Source organism: Falco peregrinus, chromosome 6 (genome assembly GCF_023634155.1).
Source record: "Falco peregrinus isolate bFalPer1 chromosome 6, bFalPer1.pri, whole genome shotgun sequence".
Classification (NCBI taxonomy): Eukaryota; Metazoa; Chordata; class Aves; order Falconiformes; family Falconidae; genus Falco; species Falco peregrinus.
The window spans coordinates 57489005-57514254 of NC_073726.1; the positions used below are offsets into that span (position 1 = coordinate 57489005).

The 25250-nt window shown below is 40.5% G+C and overlaps 1 protein-coding gene across 3 annotated transcripts in view; it reads left to right on the forward strand.

The window, feature by feature from the left end:
• The window catches only part of MRTFA (myocardin related transcription factor A), a 99464-nt gene that overhangs the window by 48450 nt on the left and 25764 nt on the right, over window positions 1-25250 (forward strand). For 2 of the 3 annotated variants that reach the window (XM_055809149.1, XM_055809150.1), the window contains one exon: window positions 19937-20002. In XM_055809149.1, coding sequence (XP_055665124.1) covers window positions 19996-20002 — 7 coding nt within the window. In that variant the 5' untranslated portion in view covers window positions 19937-19995. Of the gene's footprint in view, window positions 1-19746; window positions 20003-25250 lie in introns of those variants that run through there. The other variant, XM_027786652.2, reaches the window with a different exon arrangement.

Below are 25250 nucleotides of genomic sequence, written 5' to 3' on the forward strand. Positions count from 1 at the left end.
GCTTGTACAAAGTAGCCTTCTGTCACCTGTACGTGTTCTCAGAGCAAATGCATATAAGAACACTGTTTCCCAGATCATCAGTTTAGCTTTCTCTGTAACTAAAATTATATATTTAATAGTTTAAACAGGAAGTGCGAAGAGACAGCGTGGCTTCTGCAGTCGGAGTGGTGGTGCTTTCCTAGCTGTGCGTGTGGCATGCTTACAGTCAGGAGGTGCAGTGGGAGAGGGCAGTGCTCAATCACATGATATTGCCTGTCTGGCAGGTGTCCGTAGTGTGAGTAGAGAAACCAACTGTTCACTATTTTGGGTGAATGAGGTTGGCTGTTACTGCAAGTGGCCCCGCGAAGAAGTCCACGCATCTGTTGATAAGTGCCACTCTGCCACGCTGGGATCCCGAATGCTTATAGCTACTTGCTGAAACAGAGAAGCTTCTGTCTGAGCTTTGAGATTGTAGGAAGAAAAGTTTTTGCCAAGAGCCTTGCTGATTCTAGTATTTAGATGTTGGCTGTCAGGATTTGTCTGTGCCTCGAGTAGCTCTCTGTTCCTATGCAAGCACAGCCTTGGAATCTAGCAGTAAACTAATTTATTTTTTTTCCATTCTACTGCTTGGTGCAGTGACCGAAACCTGGTAGCAAGGGATTGCATCTGGGTCTCTCGTGAGGATTAAGCACCCTTTCCACCAGCCTGGGACGCCTCCTGTGTTATAGAATCGGCCTTCAGGTCCAGGGATTTCCTCTAATATGTTGGATAAAGCCAAGACACTCCAGCCTGCCTATGTTGGGATTGTGCCGCTTGCAGAGACTGTGTCAAAGCAAGGGAAGAGCTGTTCAAGCACATATCAGGATTCATATCACAGCTTACGAGAAGGTTAGCAGGCTCTGCTTTCTTTGTTGTAGGCCCTGTATAATTGGTTTGTGGGTTGGCTTTTCTGTTTTTTATTTTTCTTTCTTTCTTTCTTTCTTTCTTTCTTTTTTTTTTTTTTCCCCCTTGCATATCGAATCTGCCTGCTTTTTCTTTTCTGGGCAGTAGTCCAGATTTTGGGTTTCCCACTGACTCCTGTGACCTGTTGTCCCTGAGGGCGCTCATAAGCATTTCACAGAACAGGGCTGGAGCTCACTGTGTAGTAACTTGCAGTGCGTGGACCATGGGACAATTTTACTTGCATTTGAAAGTTTTAATTTCGGAGTTTAAATTTCTTCCTCTCCTCTGTATCTATAGGGCTCTTGTGAGCAATGTTTTAAGGTTGTTTTATTAAAAGTGTAAAGGCTTGTTCTGGAGTGGCAACTCTACCTTGAAGGAGATAGTGTCATGTTTTAAGCTTCAGTATGTTGTTTGGAGAGTTGTGAAAGGAGAGAGGTGTGTGTATCTAAATGTGGTTCTGTTTAGATAATTCACATAACTTGCAGGTATTCTCCTGCTAGTATATGTGATATTTTTTTTTTCTTAATAGGTAGGGGTTTGGCAATTCTGAAAGATTATGTAGACAGGTAGAGGTCAGATTTCACGGAGTGATATCTATGAGGAAAGAAGATCTGGAGGGATTGAAAAAGATTGAGAAGATGAAAAAAGATAGTGATCCATTCATAGTGTGCAGCATAATAAATAGCAACAAACAGGAACTGGGAAAAGATTGCAGGGAAGAATGGCAGAATATAAAATGCCAATGGCAAACATAACAAGCTTTACGTTTTATCAGAAATACTGGATTTGTCTAGCTACAGGTGAAATTTTAATAGGAACTTGCAGGAGTGAACAAAGATCTTGAGCACAGTGGCCTCAGAAATAAGGTGATGACTGATTTCAGGAGTCAGTAACGTGATCTGAGAGGAGTGGAAAATGATTTTCAGTGACATTTTGGACAGAAAAGTAAAGGGTGGTAGGAGTTGAGGATAAAAAGCCAGATATAATAGAAAGATAGCCAATGTGTGGAAGATGATTTTAGCTTTTGCAAATAGAGGATTTTTCTCTCGTGCAGCTCTAGGCCTGCTGAGGCTGCCAAAAAACCTGTGAAGTTTCTGCACCCTATTGTCATTCTCCCTACCAAGACTCCTTAACATATATCAAGAATTAGCTTTTTATTAGATTTTTAAAATATTACTATTTTTGTTGCTTGTTTTTATTGGGATACTCTATGTCGAACAAATAGGGAAAAGGAAAAGAAAACTGAAGTCACAGTCCTCAAATTCAAGTGTGGGAGTAATAAATCCGTTAGTATAGGCAGCATTCCCAGATTACTTTGTCTGCTCTGGAGGCAAAGAACTACACCATGTCAGTCTTCAGAGGGAAAAGACAACCCAAAATTAAAAAAGGTAGAACTGGCAGCTGTCTTGTATTTGCAAAGCATTGATATTCACAGAAGGTGAGCAGTCTGCATTTGGATGTGCTAGGGTACATCTTCTATCCACTCACTAAGTATCACAAGCTCTACAGTGGGTAACATGTAGAATGAGGGAAATGCAATTTAATCAATATAAAAATGTTTGTTGCTGTCTCAGGTAGAAGTGAATTAAGGTAATTGAATTCTTCTATAATTCTGATTATTGAAAAAGCTGTTGACTCTGCAAAGTCTAGCAGTATCATCAGCCTACCTTGTGTCTAATTCATGATACTCTAATATCATATGTGATGAGGAAAGCTGCTTTCTACCAGCTGCCAAACGCAGGGTAAGGAAGACAAATAGATGCTGCCAGCTTCTTTCATATCAGAAGAGAAAAGAATAACCTTTTAGCTTTGCTGCTGCTCCATTCAAGTCTCTTGCGGTCTTGGGATGCCTGTTGTATTTATGCTGTAGCATGCACTGTAATTTGCAGAGCCAAATCTTACAGGCAGGGAAGAAGCAGATGCACTCACATGTAAACCATTATGGAAGCTTTGGAAGTCCAGAATTAGCACTGAGCTGAAACTGTAACAACTATTGCACCTTAGTTTTGGTCCCTCCAAAAATGGGACAGTTTAGTTTTGTTATTGCCTAGAACAGAAAATTCATACATTTCTCGTTCTTTACCACACACCAGTGAATGGGTGCCACTCTGCTTTCTCTTTTCAATAAAGCCAGGCATGTCTGCGTTATGCTGACAATACTCATACCTGTGCTCTTAATGAATCTCATGAGAACCAGCTGTCTGGAATAGACTTAATCTTCTTTCCTTGTCTCTGGAAAACAGATGGTCTCCTAGATTTGATTTATTTATTTTTTTGAATTGGGACTTAACATTGAAGTTTGGGAACTGGCGGTCCTTTCCACACAGAAATGGATTTGACATGAGGGAGTCAATATATGCTTGTATATTTTTCAAAGTATGTGTTGGGGCTGTTATGTGTAAAATTCCTAGAATTCAGGAATCCATAAACATGTTTTCTGTTCAAGAATGCCTTGGAATGATTTAGTTTTCAAATACCAGAGCCCAGTTTGCAGTTCCTAGACCAGTTAACACAACAGTATGGTAGCCCCTCATGCAAGATATGAAGAGGGAATGGCAGAAAGCTACTCAAAACCCAGTTAACTTTCATGTGAGTCTAGCTTAGAATTAAGCACTTCCAAAAGTAAATTCCAACTTTTCCACCTCTGTGCAATGTCTTTCATTCATTGCTCTTAAACTAAAAACTTTTTTTGGCAAGTCCTCCCTTCAAAAATGTTCAATGTGACTCGGGGGCTGACAGTGAAACTCACCTGTCTTTTTCCAAGATTTGTGTCTCAGGGCCCAGACACATGAATAAGTTTCTGCGTGCCATCTGATCTGCGGTAACTGTGTGCACATACTTGGTCTGCAGCAAATGTGAGGTAATTTGAGTTAGCTTAGCCTTTGATTAAACTATTAATATCTGTTCAGTACTTTGAAGAGATCAGGAGTCGTGCAAATGCTTGTTAACATATGGCTTTCTTAATGAGTAATGTAGACCTTATTGTCATATAACACCTCTGGGCACCTGAAGGCAAAGCTGGCGGGTGGCTGTGCCTCAGCTGGCAGAGGGCAGGAGAACCTGCACTTGTGGGCTTGGAAGCTCTCCATACCGAGGAGGTGTCCCCAGTGAGAGGGCAGCCCCTGCATCTGAGGCAGCTCACAGGAATGCAGGGTGACTTTTTTCTGTAAAGGTTGATCCTGTGTCTTCCTAGTTCAGAGTGGACCTGAAGATGCTGTGGGAGATGTCAAAGCAATGCCTCATGCAAATGCCTGGGTAAGCAACATCAGAAACCAGTCATAAAGTATAACAGGCCAGATACATCCCACAATTCAGAATTATTTAGGCAAATAGTGCTCTGACACAGAAAAACATAGAAGATATGTTGAACCTATGAGGAGCTAATCTGCTGGCATTTCTTGTGGCAAATCCAGAGGCACACCAGATGTATGCGGTTAGACTCCCTGTAACCTTGTGCTGCAACCAGCCTTTGCAAATGTTGGCACAGCGGCTGTGACTATGCTTAAAAGGTAGGAGGTGCAGTGAAGGTAAGATAATGATATATTAATGTGAGGTGGCTCAAAGTTGGCAGTAAGATAGCAATTCAAAGTTATTTTTGCTTAATTCCCAGCATGCCTCATTTGGCTGCCAGGGGTCAGTACTGGGTCCAGTCTTGTTCAACTTACAAATCAATGACCTCGGTGAAGGGACTGAGTGTACTCTTAGCAAGTTTGCTGATGATACAAAACTGGGAGAACTGGTCAATACACCAGAAGGCTGCACTGCCTTGCAGCGAGACCTGGACAGGCTGGAGAGTTGAGTGGAGGGAAACCTCATGAAGTTCAACAAAGGCAACTGTAAGGTCCTGCACCTTGAGAGGAATAACCCCATGCACCAGCACAGGCTGGGGTTGACCTGCTGGAAGGCAGCTCCATGGAGAAAGACCTGGGAGTCCTGGTGGACAGCAAGTTGCCCATGAGCCAGCAGTGTGCCCGTGTGGCCAAGAAGACCAGTGGGATCCCGGGGTGCATGAGGAGTGTGGCTGGCAGGTCAAGGGAGGTGATCCTCCCCCTCTACTCTGCCCTGGTGAGGCCGCATCTGGAGTGCTGTGTCCGGCTCTGGGCTACCCAGTTCAAGAGAGACAGGGAACTACTGGAGGGGGTCCAGTGGAGGACGACAAAGATGATGAGGAGACTGCAGCATCTCCCTTATGAGGACAGGCTGGGAGACCTGGGCCTGCTTAGTCTGGAGAAGACTGAGAGGGGATCTTACAAATGTCTCCAAATACCTTAAGGGTGAGTGTCAAGAGGATGGGACCAGGTTCTTTTCAGTAGTGCCCAGTGACAGGAGAAGGGGCATTGGGCACAAACTGAAACACAGAAAGTTCCATCTGAATATGAAGAAAACGTCTTTATTTTGAGGGTGACAGAGCACTGGAACAGGCTGCCCAGAGGGGTTGTGGAGTCTCCTTCTCTGGAGATACACAAAACCTGCCTGGGCATGATTCTGTGCAACCTGCTGTAGGAGAATTTGCTTTAGCAGGGGGGCTGGACATCTGGAGATACGATCTCCAGAGGTCCCTTCTAACCCTGAGCATTCTGTGGTTATGTCACTCTGAAGACTAAAGGTGTTTCAGGGTATTTGTTAACTCTATGACATGCATAGGAAGCTTAGGGAAGGGGTTAACACTGAATGACCAGGGTTTTTATAAGTGAGACCTTACCAGTGGAAGGAGAGTTGTAGCATTATCCCTGGAGTTGAATTCACATATTTTTCCAGTCTTGCTGCCCTAATGTGTTTTTGCTTTTTTGGATATGACATGTTCTCCCCTCTTGGAGTTTACTGAACTATTCCTGTCAGTGTAATGATCCCCAGCTGTTGCTTTAGCCTTAGCTATTTTCATGCTGGGAAGGGGAGGAGGAGGAGGAGGAAAGGGACAGAGGCTAGCTTGTTTACCACACTGCAATCTACTTTATTTGTCAGAAAACGGCTACTATAATACTTGCTTTAGCACAAAGTAATATTAAAAGGGAAGAGTTGTAGATTTGGACCTGTAAGAGCAAGGAGACAGAAGGACTCAACACATGCAGAAAACAAAAAGAATAGAAACTGGGTGTGGTGCGATGAGTACAGCTGTCAGTAGCATTTATGCAGAAAATGCTTTGAACTAGTAATGATACCAAGTAAAATTTGCAGTAAGTACTTTCCTGCCCTGTCAACTGAATTTTCTTCACAGTTGAACTGAGCTTTGTGTTCAATGGCAGTGATGCTGGGGTTTCGATAATCCCAGCAACTGGGAAGCATGTTAATAAAGCTTGAAAAAACTTGTGTGGCTTTGGAATTGTTATTTGACAATTATCTGTTGTTTATTTTTTTAAGAAAATATCTGTATTTATACTTGTAAACAGCAAATGACTGATGCTCCTAGGAGCTGTTGCAAAGCAGATGCTTTTTTGAAAATAGAACTATGATACTTAAGCCCAGATTGCCTGTTTTGCATCCAGAAACAACTTCTGCAGTTAACATGCTTGTTCACAGTCCTTGCCAGACAGATGTCACTGTGACTTTCCTGCCCAAAGAAGATAAGCGTCAGTGACAGTTGCTGTTTCTGCTTGTGGTTTTGGATCCACATCAGGCTGCCTGAGTAAATCTTATCTCGGTACTTTTATCACCTATAAGACCTGTCACTAGTCACCTCAGATTTTTCAGCATTCTGTCACACCTGCAAGTCATTGATCAACTACTTAATGAATATCTATACCAAAAATAAGTGCCTGCTTAGATCTTTCCTTTCGTGCCCCCACTCACATCTATTCAGTCTTTTCTCAGCATTGAATTACTGATCATGTCACCTGCTGCATCAATAAATTTTGATCCAAAATGTTAAAGCAGCACATTTCTTGGCAAGAACCTCTGCAGCCGATGGTAGAAAATGGGATATGGCTCCTGACATAGCTTAAGTTTATCAAATGAAAACATGCAGTGTGCCTATGGGGCAAATTGTGTTCCATTTTCTTACAGGAGGCCTCTAACTTGACGCATGATCTGCTTGAACGGCTTTAACATGGAGCAGAACTAGTGGTTCTTTTTCTTTCACTTGGGCTAGGGGAAGTAGATACAATGTTTTTCCCTGCCAGTATGTAAAATTCACTAACCTGATATCCTTCCAAACTAAGAGCAGACCTGCAGTAGCTGAAGTATATGGCAATACGGTGATTACTAATAAGAACTACAAAATGGTTTTTTGCTCATCAGTGTATTCAGGCTTTTTCCTGGTGTTGAGTGAGATGGGTAGAAGAACTGTGCAGGTGACCTACTGTCAAAGTTTATTGTGCATATAATATAGTTAGCCTTCTTCCAAGAAAACAAAGGTTTGAACTTTCCATTCTGCAGTTCTGCCATCTAAAGTTAGCCTTAGCCTGATGAATCTAAGAAATGTGAAGGGTCAATAATAAGGAAGAGGATATATTGCTCTGGGACATGGATTCCTTCCAAAATTGACAGTGAAAATGTTACTGTCAATTGAAATTGGTGAAATCCAGGCTTGCTGAAGAATCTCATTTTAATAGTCTTATAAAGAAAATATTTTGGTAAAAAAATAGGTATTTGAAAGTTTTCAACAGAAGTGCCCATAATGCATTTTCCTCCATGATAGTGACAGGGATCATCTGTTGCAGTCATGTTTATGAAAACCTTGTTCTGTGGTCTCCATCCCCAAAGGCAGCTCATGGGCCTGTCATCATTCTGAGGGTATTTCCTGTGATATCTCTGCTGCACCCTATGAGCTGACACATTTAACATCTTTTTGGTAACCATCCTCACTGAAACACTTGTCAGGGCACGGACATTATGCTGCTCAGCTGGTTTGTTGGGGGCAGATCTGAGTGATGCTCTGGATGACAGAAGGAAGAGATCCACTTTCGACTTTCTCTGTGTGGAGTTTCCCCAGCTTCATGTTTCTATATGTTTCTGTAGTATTAAATGCATGGAGGCTGTAGCTGTGGGTTTTGTAGGAACTGAATGTGGCAGTAGCTATGTTCTGCAGGTACTTGTCTCTGCAACGCAGCAGTGCTGGAAGCCAGGATGTACAAGCTCCCTTTGTGTAATTTGGTCAGTATTACGAGCAGCATGTAACCTGTCCCTGCAAACAGTTGTGGATTTTCTTTCTTATTTTGGTGAATGCTCTTTCTGATGCTCTTTTCATGCTCTTTTTCTTCACTTTCACTTTCCTAAGCTTTCATGCCTCTTTCTGTATTATATGTGAAAGTCCTTCTAAGCCTGCTTGCAGCTCACACCTTTTCCATGCTCTGATGTCAAATTCTCCCTTCTCAGAAGTGAATGTAGTAGATGCTAAACTAGTAGTACCTTTGTGCCTCACCGAGAGGCTGTTTTACTGCTGCTAATAATAGCTGTCACATTGACTGCAGGCAGTTTAGAACGAGGATTGTATCTTCGGGACTGACATGTGACCATAAATCTAACTACAGTGGCTGCAAACACTGTCACCACGTAGCTATCTCCCCTGCCTCTTTGCTGGAGGGAGCAACAGAAAGGAAACGTGTCTGCCCTTCACTTGCTTTTGTTCAGTATATTAGTGAAAGCCCACCTCTTTCAGCAGCTGGAGAGAATCTTCCGCTGCGTGTAACGAGTATGGGAGTACCTATTGCTGCCAGCCATCTCCTCTGTGCCCTTCAGTAGAGGACTGAGCCAGCAGTAACGGTTTAAACATCTGCAGAATTTGTCCACCAGTCTGAAGTCAGTGGTCATGCAGGCCATTCTGATCTGCTGGGTTTTTTTAGTTTGCTGAATGACCTGTTACACAGAATTATATTATTTAGATATTTATAGCTATGATAGCACTTAAGAACCACATTAAGCCTCATAGCCAGATTTGTTTTCAATGCTTCCCTTGTGGAAAAAAACAAGAAAGTCAGTCCCGGAGATCTGTAGTCCAGACTTTTAAAAGAAAGTAAATATCCAAAGAGAAAGGAAGTAAAAAGTAGTAGATGTTGTATGATTACAGTTTAAAGAGTTTTAGGGAATTCGATGTACTTTTTTATGTGTACTGCAAAACCTGGGGATCAGCTTCTATACTGGGCTGCTGTGAAGGAACTGTTTTCTAATGTAGAAGGATATGATGGCCATAGCTGAATCTTGTAACTGTTTTACAGGTAGAAACAGCATTAAAGAAGGTGTCAGACTGTTGCAGTACAAAGGCCAGAATCTGTATGTGAACCATGATCATGACACGTGTTCTTTGCAGTCTTTGAGAAATCAGCAAAGATGTTTCTCACTACCATGAATTAAAGAAATATGATAATTCCTTGTAGCATCCACCTGAAATTCCTGCTAAGAGAAGATGCTGGGGCTTGGACAAAAGCTGGTGACAGGCAAGCTAATCAGATAGGGAATGCTCTGACTCTTTATTTTGCATGTAATATGCTTGTTGGGCAAAACCACTTTCGTTCCATGTCCGTGAGGTAACTGTCATCATAATCAACCAATTGAAGCTGGGAGATGCTCAAGCTAGCTAATTTAAAATTGTAAGGGCTAGCTTTCAGAGTTTCCTATATTGGTTAATTACTTTTTCTAAAGAACTGCTGGATTTGTATTTAAATTTGCATAATTCTAAGTCCTTTTTTCTATCGCTTGTGGAAAAACACATTTGCTTTCATTTGCATTTTGTTTCAGTAAATCAAACATTTTTAGGTGATTGAGAGTCTGAAATGGTCTTGAAAATACAGAATTATTCCACGTTTAAGTAGAAAACCCAAAACCACAGCCCATATGTCAAAGCGTCCCAGCTGTTGCCACAGAACTTCTGTGATATCTTGAGCATTAGATGATTTCTGCGAAGGGAGCTTGTAACTCCTATCTGTAGAGGGTGCCCTGTGGCAGAAGGAAGGCTGAATCATTGGGCCAGCATCACAGTCTTGGTAGAAATGTTTGAGAAAGTTTTTTGTCTTGATCTGAGAGGCTGATAGTTCACTGGAGAGCTGTGCTGTAGCAGAAATTGCACAGTGGGAGGTGAGCAGTGAAGGAAAATATTGGACCATGTCTGTTATTGCTGAAAGAGGCATGAAAGGATTTCTTAATCAATTTTAGTATTATAAACTTGTCTAATCCATCATGGTTTAAAGGGAAGAATTGTTCAGATTCTGATATATCTTCAAACATGTTTTTTCTTCTAGAATTTTCCTGAAAAAATATAAACAACTCTCATGTCTCATCTGTAAGGGAAACAAAAAGGTTGGAGCAATTTCTTCTTATAGGCAGAGATGCCTCTATCTTTACAAGAAAAAAAAAAGAAAAGGGTTCAAACTTTTTTTCCTTTTGTACTGTAACATTAGTAGACCGCTGTAGATCTGATTGTCAGGATCTAACTACCCATTCCTTCTATTTCCTTCATTTGTCCCCATCTGCCACATCACATTAAATTATCTGGGAGAATTTCTTTCTAGGGCCTTCTTTTCTTTGCAAGGTGGTTAAGGGCAGTGTTAGTTCCTCCTTGTTCATTGTTTCATGGAAACAAAAATCAGTGTAGACTGTGACTCAGGTTTAGACGGAGCACTGGGAAATTCTCTCTGATTTCCCCCCCCCTTAAGGTTTCTCTTCCAGCTATAAATAGAAACAATGGATATATAGATGGCATCAACAAGCACTGATTACAGATATTTACTGTCTTATGATACTGGTGTCTCAATTTCAGGTAGACCTTTTCACCTAGGTATTTTGTTACAGGTCATCTTGTTGAATCATGCGTGGTAGCCAGATTCCATACATACAGATATGTGCCTAGTTATTCACATGCTTAGTTTTCACCTAACCAGTATTACTGGGATAAAATGATTATATAAGAATCATTACCCTGCACAGAAAGCAAAGAAAAAGAAAGCTTTTCTTGATAAGCTTGTTGTACATTTTTGCATGTTGCATATCTTGCTAAATGTATCAGTTGCATATGTTTCAGGTTGATTTCTTAAAGTCCTTTTAACAGTTTGACCAAGTGCTGAAATGGACTATTAGGTGTACCAAGATTTTATGATAAGAGTGAGCTTCTATGTGTTCAATAGAAAGACTTATGTACTGATGGTAATACATTTATCTGATTTTAAAATTTTAGTTTTAAAGAAGTCAAAGCTGGCATTGCATTAGAAAGTAACAATGATTAAAATATCATTAAACCCCCCTAAATTTTACATGTTTAATGAAAATGGCAGGAGTTCAATCATGAAGGAAGAATGTAAAGGCAAATGCTGTAAAATGCATGCCAACTGCTAGTCTTTGTTTTAAATAAACACTAAAAGAACCCTGCAAAATTCAGCATAACTTTTGTAGTAATAATCAAGTTTGCATATATTTAGTCATGTAGCGCCCATGAAATAAACATGTTCAATTGTGTGCAATATTGAGAACTGAGATTGTAAACTTCTAAGGCTATGAACTGGTTCTTCCTTTCGTATCTGCAATTTTACCACCCCAGAACACCAACGCTGACTGCGCCTTTGGGAACCACTGACGGCAGTAACTATTCTGTCCTGTGTGGAGGTTAGATCACATTATGTTATGATACTTGGACCATGCTACTGCTTTTGTTTGTCTTGTAATGCTGTCCTAACAAAATTAAAATTGCTGTAAACAGTGGCTATATCTTCTAAATGCAGTTTTAAATTAACATTACTTTGATTTCCACATTGTATCAAATTTGCTATGAAGCCTCAAAAATGACCTGCTGAGGTGGCTTGTTGTTCTGTGCTCACAGTGTGAGCCAGCTATCTTGTGGTGCAATGTGGGGATGGAAATAGATTCTTTTGCTTTTCATTGTGTATTTGCTTCTGATTTCATATTCTTTGGGGACTAGTTTCTTCTGTAGGTTTGAATCTTTGATTCTGCTAAATTAACTATATCAAAGAATCCATATTTGTTTGTCTCCACTAAGGCAGCTATTTAATGTCTCGTAACACTGACTCATTAAAAGATAATACATGCAAGTATTTCATCATCCTTTGAAAACATTTTTTTAAATTATTCCTATTTCATATTTCTCTTCTAACAGCATCCTTGCAGCAAAAAGTGACTATTGCCCTGTGCCTGTATTTTTTTGTTTCTATTCTTCTGGAACATGGTCATATAGACAATGCATCTAATGTATCAGCAGGCATGTGTAAGCTGCATGTCCTGTCAGTGATTTTATGTGACCCAAGAACATTTTGAGCTGTAGAAGCTTTGAAGAGTTTGATTTTATCAAGAAGCAAGCCCTTCTAGTCCTGAGGGTGAGAGTCAGTTAATTGTCTCTCTTCCTTCTCTTCTGTGTTCTTAAATGACCAGTTGCTCCTTTTTCTGTGCTTTTCAGCTGCTTTTAAAAGTTTGTGGGCATTTGAGAGCCTGAAGGCTTTTTGAAGTGCCTGATGGGAAAAAACCCAACACCTAGTGTTATGTCACACTCATGTTAGGTCCTTGGGTTATTACTAGCACATCTACTGCAAAATATTTTGAAAGTTGTTGCTTTGGATGCGAAGGATCTCTTCTGCTTTTTAAGAATCTTTTGACAGTGGTCTTAAGTCTACATCAGGCAGAATTGTGGTCCTGTTCTCACCTGTACAAATTTTTAATGCTCCCAAAAGCTTATCAAGAGGATAAGAAAAAAAAGGTGGTCGTGAAAAAAGTTTCAGATCCCTCTATACTAGATCTGCCTTTGATGCAGCTGCATGGCTTTCTTGGTTAAACCTCCTGTTTGGCTTTGTGCCTACAATCGTCTCTGTTGGACAAACGCTGTTGGGTAAGGAGTTCATCTGTGTTCTCCAAACTGATACGAGACATCTGTCCATCTAAGTGTATTCTGGCAGAACATGCTGATATCTGTAGCGATACTAAGAAGTCCGCTTTCATCATTAATGTGACCTGCAATAGGGAACCACTCCTGATCCTGGTTTTGTTTCCTGTGCAGGGTCTGGTTCGCAGACCTCCTCTTTGGGTGTAGGGAGAGTGATCCCAATCCTACTTCTCACAAAGAGAAGACCACATCATGAATATAAATAAATAGCTTTTGCCTCTAGTGTGAAAGGTTCTTGTAACAGTTTGAGACCAGAATGAATTTTCTTTCTATTCTTTACCCTCCCAAACTCCATTTTCTCACTAGTATGGTTGCTAAGGAAGAGCTGAGGAAACTGCCTGCATTTTAATAGCAGCCATTGTTGCTGCAGTAGAGAAAAGAGGTAGTGGAATGTGAGATAGTCTCAAATAGTAAAGAAATAAACTTCTGCTTAACTGTGCCTTTGCCCAGGCTTGCTCCAAGCTATTCTTTGAAAAGCATTGAGATGAATAGAACCTTATGGCTGTTGTTCCCAGCAACAGTGGATGCTTCCAAATTGTGAGGATCAATGGTGTTGTCTGCTGCTTCTCCTTCACCCTGCAGAGGGATATGAATTTTTGGCATCCCCTTCCCAGGGTAGCAAACTGTCATATAATCCCTGCAGTTTGAGTGTCATTTACAGTCTGCTTCACTTAAATGCTTCTCTGTTAACTGCACAGTCTGCTTAAATGCAAAGCCAGCATGTATTTCCCATCAGCAGTTAGTGGATTAAAATGCTGTTAGGCTCAGAAAATTGCCTTTAAAAAAGGCCCGAAAAGTTGGCTTTTCTTTGTTGGCAACCCCCATTCTAGCACATTCTGTGTGATGTGGGGGGTGTTGTCAACAGTGCCAGAAAAATGCAGCTCTGGGGGAAAAAAAAAAAAGTTTTCCACCTCAGCAACTTGAGTTATTTTCAAAATTAATTTGACCGTTGCGTACTCACTTATTGATCACAAGCTATCATAGCTGAATTTTTCTTAGAGCTTCTTGTGGACATTACAAAAAAATTTGGTAATATTAACTGCCCTTTGCTGCTTCTGTACAGAAAGGTGTTGCAACTGGAGCTTGGCAGATGCTGCTCTTGCTGGTGTGTGAACCATAATCTAATCTGGTTTCCCATTGAAGCATGAAGGGGTTAATATGAGTCAGCATTTGTTTTGTAAGTAGGCAGAGCTGAGAAATGCTCAGAGACCATTTTCAGTGTGAAGGAAATGTTTTCTCACCCCATCTCCGATGGAGTGAATTCAGATAAATGTAGGCTATAACCTCCACTGAAAACGGCTGATGTACCGCATATTCCAAAGCTGAATTTGGTTGGCATTGGCTACTGGTCACATGTGACTATTTAATCAGAAACTAGGAAAAAAAAAATCTCTGGGTAATTAGAAGGGCTGCTGTTGGCCAAATGGTGAGTGGAAAGGTGGCTTCACCAAGTGGAAAGATGGCTTCACCCTTCAAAGCAGCAGTTACATGGCTGTGATATTCCAAGTTAGAGGCCCCAGTTCTGCGCAAACAGCTGTGGTGATTTTGTTCAGCAAACAGCCCATTTTTTCAAAGTAATATTTTATGGTTGCATATTATAATTAAGTTGGTTGCATATAGGCTTTTGGTTTAATCTAACAGTGTTCTCCGCATTGCACCGAAAATTTGAAAAATATGTGTGAGCTGCAAATGGTGGCCTAGTGTAATTTCTTTAGGCTGTGGTCTCTGACCCTTACAAAGTAAACCCAGTCAGCCCTACTCAGTGCTAGGCCAGTGAAAATTCTCCTAAAAAAAATCTTCATTGGTACTGAAAGGTGGAGGCATTGATGAGCTAACTGCCAGGTTTCCATCCCAGCTCGTGCTGTATTAATGCTTTCTTGTAAGTTAAGTGGATGCTGTAGCACAGGGCTTTCAAATGGGGTGTGCAGAGGTGCTGACCGGCATACAAATAAATGACTGTGAACCCTTATAAGCATGAAAGTGCAGTTTGCTTTTCAGTGCTTTTACTTACGCTAAGTAAAAGTAAGCACTTAAGCACTTTCCTCAGCTTAGATAATAAAATTAGGCTAATTTCACTTGTTCTTCGGTAGTTGCTCTTTCTAATCACAGGGGTTATTGTTTGGCTTGCAAGGATGAATTTTTCTATGAGGCAGACTGCTTTCACTGAATTTACAAAATTGATAAATCACATCTGTAAGCATATAGCCTGCCTTAGCTAATATGCAGTTTATGTCTTGCACTCTCCCTTTTTGCATGGGTATAGCAGGGAGTTCTGACTTCCTCAGCTCCTTGATAGGGTATAGTTTGGCTTTAGCAGCCTTCTTCCCTTCCTGTTCTGCACCACTGCTTGTGCTGTCTCTGTTGTAATCCACCTTATGTCTGTGCTTAATCGTTACCTTGGTTGGGTGACCTTGAGCATCACTTGGGATGGCTTAGAAGAAAAGATTTTCTGGAAATGCAAACACTGCCTTTGGCAGTAAGTCTGTATTCAATGTAACAGGCACAGGGCCTCACCACAAGCGGCAGTTCAGAGCTGTGCGCTTCCCTTCGCTAGTTTTCAAAAAACAGGAAATGCAGAATATTTTTTTAATTTGTCATAAACCTGTCCTGATACGTGACATAGTCTCTAAGATGAGATTTATTTTTTTTCTTTTGAGATGCAGAGGCTGCAGTCTAGTTTCTGTAGTAGTTCTAGTCACACTATTAAACACAAAGTGTGGTTTAGAAATAGAAGGGTTTTCAGATATGTTTGTGTAAGGGCAGGCATGTTGTTGCAAATTTAGATGATGAGCTGCAAAAACCAACTTAGCTCATCGTAAGTATGTATTCTTGCTACTGCTTACTACTAATGCACTCCTGTACTACGACTAGAGTTGTGAGTACGCTGAAAGTGTCCATATGGGTGCAGCCTGTGTATATTAAGCATATACTGCTCTGAGCTGCTACCAGCAATGAGTAGGCAGAAATAAGCTCTAGTCTTAAGAGTATGCCTGTGGGTTCCCTATTAAGGCAGTTTTATGGTAAGATGAACAAAAAAAAAGTCACGACTTACTGTATTTCACTAACAGTGTAACTGTTGGTAGTAGCTGTGTCAGAATGTTACTTGTTTCTTAGTACACGCGCCCCCATCAATCCTTCTCCACCCCTCCTTTTAAAACTGCAGGCAGCAGTTGTCTTTAACAGCTCCAGATTTCTCTGGAGTGTTTTACTAATTCTTGGAACAGTTCATTAGAGATATAAAAACCTCGTTCAAACTTTATCTCAAAATTTTTCATACTTGTGAAATAAATAAATAATGCCCAAATTCGAGTGGGAAAATCAGACAAAATGTTGCATAGATCATGTCACGAGTTGAATGAAAGTGGTGAGTAGAAGGGTGCCAGTATGGAACTTATTTTCTATCCATCAGATGTATACTATTGTCCTTTATATGACCTGATTTATTCTTAATTTGAAAATTAATCTAAAAATTAAGTACAGGGATAAAGGAAAAAGAAGATTGTTGGTTTATGATTGAAAGACTTACACTCCAGGCTGTCTTTAAGTAACTTTGAATTTCTCTGGTCATTCTAGACCTTTGGCTGAGCTCCACGTACAACAGCCATGGTTTGGCACTTGGGACATCTGTTAATCTATATATAGGATTCACACACTTGCACACGTAAACAGGTGATCTCCTAAATATATGAAATGGCATTGGGAACTCCGAGTACTTGTTTAAGCCAAAATGAATTCAAGGAGTGAACTGAAGTAATCCTTTTTGCCCTCCGCTCTGCCACAAAAATAAGCTATACTGGGAGAAAAGTGCATCATGTGCTGATTATAACTTGTGCTTAATATGTATGTATATACATATACATACATAAGTGTACATAAATAATTTAGTGCTTATTAAAAGTATGCTGAAAATGACCTTTTCCTTATTCTCCAGTTTAGTCCTCTTGACAGTTGCTAGTTTCTTCCTGTGAAGGGACATAGTGTTTAAAAATAAAAGGTGCGTATAATGGGTAGAGAAAAAGGGTAGTAGATGGTAGCTGATATAGAAATAAGATATATTTAGAAAATTCATAGGGGAAGCTGAAGTCAGGAAGGGAATTCTAAGTCATTTGATGAAGTCTGTAACTGGGTGAGACTGATTTCTAATAAATCTGTGAACAGCGGGGAGACTTCAGAAGAGCGAAAGACCAGTAACATTTCGCATCACTACTGAAAAAGGGTGGTGAGTAAAGAGTGGCTAATCTGGTATCAGTTCCAGGAAAAAAATCTATTGAAAAATTGATAAAGACTTTAGATTGTATAGGAATAGTAATATAGTCACACTACTTAGCTTTTTCAATTTGTGAAAACAGGTCTGCTCAAATGTGATTTTGTTGTTTAGACATGTGAAATTTGGTTTCTAGGTGTTTTGTCTGGGTGTTATAGACTTTTTTAATGTCTTTAACTTAGTAGTCTGGTATATTTTGGCTTTAAAAGTATCTTTGAATTTAATGAAGTATTGCTTAAGTAGATTAAGAACTGACTGCAATCAAAGAAAGCAGAAAAGCGTTTCTAGTTGCGATCAGCCCAGTGTGGTGTGGAGACAAATGCAAGATGGTAACAAGGTGGATGGAGCAAGGATTAGTGGAGGCATAAATAATGACATGAAAAAAAAAAAGGTTTAGATCATTATCATTTAGGCAAACTGAGACAGTTGGGCAAAATATGTATAAATACAGGTGGGGGCAGAGTTATGCCCCAAGGAGCAAAAAATGCCAGCCACACTTGTGGGTGGGAGTTTTTCACTGAAAATCCCTGACTCTGGGAGGTAAAAGATAAATGGGAGGGCAAGTAGATGGTCCTAGCAAATAAGGAGCCAAGTGGCAAAAAGGGCTAACATGCATTGCTAGATGTGTAAATGGGAAGACATGAGTAATAATGAGATTATCTGCACTTAAAGCTGGGGAGATGGGCTAAATTAGGGTATGGAAATCAGTCCCTGAAATGGCTCACTAGTGGAAATAATGCCATGCAGTGAGAGATTTAATGTGCCGTTACCTAAAAGAGCTGAAATCACTTAGTGGCATACTGCTGCTGGAAGGATGAAGTCTCACTCCCGCCTTACATTAGTGTTAGCAAATACCTGGCTATACAGTCGTCCTCTTCAGCTCACTAATGAGACAGAAAACAATTCCCTGTTTTGATGGGGCAGTGGTCTTTCTCGTGTCAGTGAGTCCAGCCACCAGTAAGGGCAACATGAAAGATGATGTGGGGAGTGAGAGATTTGACTCTGTTGCAGCAAGCTGTTAGATCAAGTGCTCATGTAGATGCGGTTTTGATGACCTCAAAACAAATACAGTAAGTGAGGAGCTCTGTGAACAGGCCAGCCATGACACTGTATTAGCCCTCACACTAGCACAAAAGTAGGAGCGCAGGCGCATGCTGGGTGGGAGGAAGAGTCTGGGACTGCCACTTCTGTCTGCAGTTTGATGGCCAGACAAAGGGCCTTCCTTGCCCTCTGTGTTCCCTCCTTCTTGCTCTGGCTCTTGGCTGATCCCACACAGAATTAGTATGGTGCTCTGTATACCCTCCCTCTCTCTCTCTCCCTTCCGCGTACTAGCAGTAGTTTCCTGCCCAGGTTGCATATATTGAGGAATCCTAGTTTGGCTTAAGAAACAGAAGAGAGGTAACTTAGTTGCACACTGGGCACACAGAAGCACCTCCACAGGTAGGAAATATATTCTCATTGTCATAAGCCTTTCAAAGAAAGGTACGTCAAGAGCCAATGGAAGTGGAAGCTAGACAAATCCAAGCAAAAATTTAAGCATGCATTTAAGTGAGGGTGATCAGCCGCTGTGCAACCAACCAAGGAAAAGATAGATCTCTTGTTAACTTCTTATGAAGAGCAGAACCCTTACTGGAAGTTGTATCTTAGTCAAATGCAAACTGCAAATAGGAGGTTGAAAGAAACAGGTAAAACGTGATGATGTATGTAAGTAGATGAAGCGGCATCTTCTTAAATTTGTTTATCCCTACTTTAAGGAGTATACAGTATAAATTTGGATGTAACATATGAAATGAATTTATTGAACAAACAAAGTACTTGAGAAAGGAAGCATAAGGGTTGTAATGAGACTGCACTAGTTAGTCTGTAGAGCAGTTTTGCTCTCTGGTGGTTCCACTACATTTGTGTGGAGTTCTCTTATGTGGACTACACAAGAGACATAAGCTTGACAGAAGAAATTGGCATGAAAACAGGGAAGATGCCATGCCATTCATTTTATAATATTTTATGTTGAGTGTATTTAGGAGCTTGGGTTTGATTGCACATGGGATTCAGTATCTATTGATGCTCACTGAGTTTGTCCTAAATTGATATATGTGTGTGTGCACACATGCGTGTGATTTTTTTTCTTCCATTTTGAAAGGTCCCTTTCCTATGGAACCTGTCTTTGATTGTAAGGACAATCCCTAGAATGTTGCTTTGATTGTACCGTTTAAAGGGAAACTGCAGTTATAATCTAATTGTTGAAATTATGACTATTTCAGAGATTTACGTTAGGAAAAAACCCAGATAATTGCATTTCACACAGGGGATGCATATGTTCTGTTATGTTAAAATAAATAGGAAAAATCTAGTGATAAAGGATTCCTTTTGCTGTGGAACAAGGACACTTCTAGATATATCCATGATACTTCACTTCTGTAAGATGTTTCTGAAGGTGAATTTCTAAGTTGAGGAAGGAAATCAGCCTTGTAATTTAGAGTAATGACCAATAATTTTGTCATATCAATTTAATCTGCACATGGTAATTAGAGTTTTCAGGCATCATTAGCAGCTGGGGTGTCACTCTGTGTTTATTGGAGGACTGTCAGCTGGTGTTTCTCTTTGTTTGTTTTTTAATATTAATGGTTTGGAAAGAAGTTGGTGCTCTAGAAAGAATTGAGAAACAGGCCTGCCTTTGCGGATTTTTATCACCCTGCCAAGACCCTGTGCAACTTCCTCTCCCTGTTGCCCGCAGCAGAATACGGAAACCTGACTGCTGAAGGCCACTTCTGCAATTGCAGTGGGGCAGGGGAGTGGTGTGGGAAGGGGGTCTTTTCGTTCTGCTGCTTGCTGGTGGTTTGGCGTCTGAAGAAGAAAACGGGATGCATTTGAAAATGTCTCTTCAGTTGTTCCTTGTGCTGATGGGTTTCCTTCTGTTCCCTCTCTCTGCTGTCGTGCAGTGCTGCAGTTGAAGCTCCAGCAGCGACGCACACGGGAGGAGCTGGTGAGCCAAGGGATCATGCCACGTAAGTATTGCTTAAACTCTTTGTCTTGATGTTTTTCTGCATGTTTTTCAGTAGAGAATGGTTTCACATAAAATTTGAAAGATCAGATTCTCCGTTTCTGCATGAAAAACATCATATCTTAGAGCCCCACCCTGTCCCACCCAGCTTGGTCCTTTTAAAGGGTTGGTACGCTAGGTACAGGGCCACCTCTGATATTATGGAAGAGAGTAATGGCTTCAAGCATAACGGTACTCCAAAATAATTTTTGGATTTGATCACAGTGAACAAGAGTCTTCTGGAGAACATACTATGTTAGAAGTGCATTATATACTTGATGCATGCTGGTAATCTCTCTTCTAACAGGCTTCCTGCCTCTGCAGTTTCTGTTCTTGTTTGTCTGCTCCCCAGACCTCTGAGGCAGTTGGAACTTTGTATGTATATATTCCTTAAATCAACTGAAAACAGGCAGTTGCATACAAGATGTTAACCAAGAAGGGGTATTCCCCCCGCTTCCTGCAGGGGAAGGCAAAATCTTCAGAGCCAGAGAACTTTTACTTTTCTGGGTAGACACATGGGATATACCCTAATGCCAAGCTTTAATAAATTCACTGTCAGGTTATTGTTTAAGAAGGTGTTTTTTTGGTTTGTTCCCCTCCTTCCCCCCAACATGCAAGAAGATATCTGACAAATAGCTTTGTCATGCTTTGGTGCCTCCAAACTAGATGACTTATAGGTAACAACTTGAAGCAAGACCAAAGAGAAAATGTTTTAGTTCTGAGGTCCTCTCAGTTTCACTTAACAGCTTTAGTAAAAGGCAATGGACCAGGTATGTTTTCTTCTTTAAAAAACTTTCCCCTTCCTCCGTTTCACAAGCCTTACTTCAAGACAGTTTAGTAATGAGGAGTTTCTCATTCCTCCTATTTCTGGGGTGCACACTGTAGTATGACACAGTGATTTGACTTAGACTTTGCTAAAGGCATAAGGTTAGGCTATCAGCTCTCTCAATGAAGAGAACCTGTCAGCAGCACTCTGTCAGCTGAAGTGGCTCGCTAGAAGGCAGTGACATACTCAAGATGTTTTTGGGACCCCTACTTAAAATTCTGTTACCAAATCAAAAAGGAAAGATCATCCTATCTGCATATAGTACATCATGCCTGTGTTATTTTTACCTGGGGAACTCGTATATGTGCTTCTACAGAACACACTTAGTTTCTTTTGAATGAAAGACTAGTGTCCCAGTGACTGTGCCCTTTTAATAATGCTTCCCAGAAGAAAATGTTCCTGACTTCTTTGTGGTCTCCTGCTTTAGATGGATATGTATGCAAATACTGTATTAACTTACGTTCAGTACTGGCTTTCTTCAAATTGTGGCTGGCCAAACTTGTGATTCCTGAGAGGGGTCTGTTTTATGAGCCTTTTGAAAATTAGGCCCTTGCAAGTAATTCAAGTAAGGCACCCAGAGTAATTAGTCAGTCTCAAATTTGCTTAAAATACAGCCTAAATAACTAGTCTTTGCAGACTCGTGCCCTTCATTGCTTCATTTATGTCTCCTACATGTGAGTTTTATGACGGACCAAAGAAGAACACTCGGTGAAATATCATTGTGAAAATACTGGTGACACATGGAAAGGTTCTTTCTGCAGTGAAGAAAACCCACTTTAATAAATCTATTCTAAACATGATTTGAAATTAGTTCACTCCAAGTCATGGTATCATTTACCCATACCTGCCAACTGGAAATAACCACACATAGGGAAATGTTTAAAACATTATTTGCCTGGGCTGTTTTTAATGAGAAGATCAGATGTGAGATAAGTTATGATACTCAAAGGAAATGTCCCATTTCTAACCTGAGAAGTACAGAGGATGACGAGGGGCCATGTTGCTCCTGAAGGTGTCTCAGAGCCGTGACAGCTTCGCTTTTACTTTCAGCATTTCAGACTAGACATTTTTTTCTTACTACTGGGAACATGCAAGTATCCTGTATTCTTTCATCTCTCTGCCCTGTACCCCCTGTCTGTGAAAACATTTAGGTACTTAATCTTGTTTCGCTGTCATCTGCTACTAAACGTGGCTATACTGGGCCCCATGTCTCCCTCTTGAGTTCATTAGTCAGCAACAAGGCCCCACACAGCCCTTTATCATGATTTAACAAAAATAGAAAGTGGGAATCCAGGGGATGGTTTGGTGTTGAATTAAATGAGCTAGAGTGCTCTTTCCTTGTGAAATGCTGGTTGGCTTCTAGCCTTTATTTTCCATGTCGACAGCCTAAACACTGTCGAAAGAATTGTGGTAGTTGCAGCATATCTACATTAACATTAGAGCTTGTGTCAGGAAGGTGCTTTTGAAGTGAAGCTCCTGATGGCACCAGCCTACTGTACTTCACTTTGCACCATGAAATCAAGTTTGAGTGTTGGATTAAACTGGGTTGAAAGTAAACTGGAAAGTATTCTGCATACACCTAATTTGCATTCAGTCTGTGGGGCCAGACTACAACTTGGTCTGGCACCACACCTCCCATTTCACCTTCCCGTATGGAGTGTGGATGTCAGTTCCTCAGCATCAACTGTTATTCTGTGCACATTTGGTGTTACTGTGCTATCCTGCATGTTCATTTAGATTAGCCTTTAATACAGATCAGGTCCTGGATCTTGTGGCCAAACAGACATGCAAAAATCCATGAACCAGGCGTGCAAGAAGTAAAAGTTGCTGGTTTACATTAAAAGCTATCTAGTGTGTAAACTCACTTTGGTACCTTTGGATCTCCTGACTGCAATGTAAGTCTTGGTGGTGGTTAGATTCATCTTGGTGCCCTAAAAGACATTTTATTTCAGGCTTCCACCAACACAAGATTTTTGGACGCTGTAAACCTGAGGAGTGGGAGAAGTTGCCTTTGTGTCACATTAGTGTGAGAGTCACACCATTCCTGCTTTGCTTGTTCAGAACAGAGCTGGTAACTGCTTGCTTTGTTCCCATGTGGAATTTTGTTTATATGTTAGAGAGGAAAGGCAAATGTTTCAACATTTTGTTACCACGTACACTTTATCTCGCTCGAATAACCTTTCCAACTCACCAGCCGCCTAGAGTAGGGCTATGCTTCACCAAAAGATTAGTGTAGTAAGAAATAAAGCATTTATAAGCAGTGACAGAGGATTCGGAATAATTGGGGTTTATGGTTCATTAATTCTTCTTGCTTTTTTGTTATTACTTTGTGTAACCTTTTACTAGTAGCAGGATTCGTTAGTTGAAGATTAAAATTCTCAATTGCCCATACAAAAGAGCTGGGAAGCACATCTTCATCTGCCTCTGACATACCTGTGATTTGAACTAGAAGGACTGTATCTAGAAACAAGGAGAGATGAGTTTTCATATTCATTCAGGTTTCAGCCTATTTTCTGATGGTGCAAATAGACAAGCTTTTTTGCTATTTGCATTTTTTTTTTTAGCTATGCAGAGGTGATTTTCATCTTCTCATCCTCATAAAACACAAGCTAAACAAAATCTGCTGTCTGAGCTCAACTCTTTGAACTCTTTTGTGCTGTAGAACAGTCAGATGTTGTCAGTTTTTACAGTGTCGTATTTAAAGGTTGCAGCTCTTCTAAGGTTTTGGGGGAGAGTATTGAACACCCAGTTTTCTACCCTTGAAAAGAATGTTTAAAACAGTAGCTAATGTGCATCAGGGTAGAAAAAGTAGAAAGACGTGTGGAAAGTATCTTCCAACTAAACCAGCAAAAATTTGTAGGGGAAAGACATTTGGCAAATGTGACAGTACTCTGCTTTGCAAAGTATGTTGTGCTTTTTGTCTTTTGCAAGGTTTAAAGCTTCACATGCCTATTTTATCCATCAGGATTGTGATCTTCGGCTTTTTGCTGCAAACAAAAAATATAGGCAAGCATGCAAGGTTGTCACATGGCACAGTCCTGCAGGGAAGCTGTTGTGACCATTAGATCCACCTAAGCAGGTGAAACAGAAGTAGATCATAATTTCTGGGAATGTGCCTTGTGTTGCTGTGTAGAATTGCTTTGTGAATATCTGAAAGATGACTCAGGCAGCCTTTGAAAAGGGCATCATCTGGACTGAAGGCTAGAAGGAAGGTGGCTGCCGTACAGGCAGAGAATTTCTAGGAGCTTCTTTTTCACTTCAGTGTATCTGATGTTTGCCAGGTTTTGTGCCCACATCCAACTACTCTGATGATATATTTGCATTCCAGGGTGCAGTATATGCAGAACACATGAATGTATATAGAATCCAAAAAGGATGGAGTTTGTGGTGTTTTTCTAGTGTGACTTTTTACAGGTGCTGGGGTGTTTCCATGCTGTAGGTCTGCATTACTAACAACTGATGCAGTTTCTGCTTAGACATGCAGCATGTTAGTTGCTTGAGCATATTTTGGAATACAAAATTTGTGAATCTTGTGCTGCTGGGTTTCTGTCTTTCCTGAGGAGAGTGTATTTTACCTCTGGACTACATGAGGGGAGCATGCTATAGTTCCATTGCAACATGTTACACAATTAGGTTTGATTGTAATACAGCAGGCAGTCTAATGATTATAATCTCATTAGGGCTCTCATATCACTAGCTGCATATTTTTTTTTAGCCATAAGGTTAATAGAGAAAATTTAATATATTTGTTATATAACAAAAATACAGTATTTGCTTTTTTGGGGGCTGTGAGACATTGCTTAGAACTAATTCTAAAGGAATTGCCATTTACTGGGGACACTTAGTGATTTAAGGATACAGAACACAGGTCTTGCTTTGGCATATCAATGTTGATCATCATCTGGGCAAAGCTTGTAACTGGTCTTCTGCATCCAGCACAGCTACCATCACAAGAAAACAAGGATCTTTGATGTATTGATTTCAGGAAGTGAAATACTTGCCACCTGTGAGTTTCTAAAGTTAAACCTTGTCTCTAGACTTTAAACATCTTGGCCCCAAAATCTGGCCACACATTCCACACTTGTGTGTGTTGTGGGGTAGTTAAAAATTATACTGCTGCTTTAGCCTTTATTTGATAGTCTAACCACTTCTGAATTTTAAAAAAGTAATTTGGTTGATGAAAATTATGCATTTCCAACTGTATTGCATAGCTCTATATTTAATATTTTATTCATGTTCATATTTTCTCACTAAGCTGCCAGTTTTAAACCTGAAACCTGTCAATATAGTATATGGGGCAGTAGTTGAAGGAGACCTGTCCTTTGAGGATATATCAACTCCTGGTTCCTATTACAAACAGTAGCTATAGCAGAACATATTAAATGTT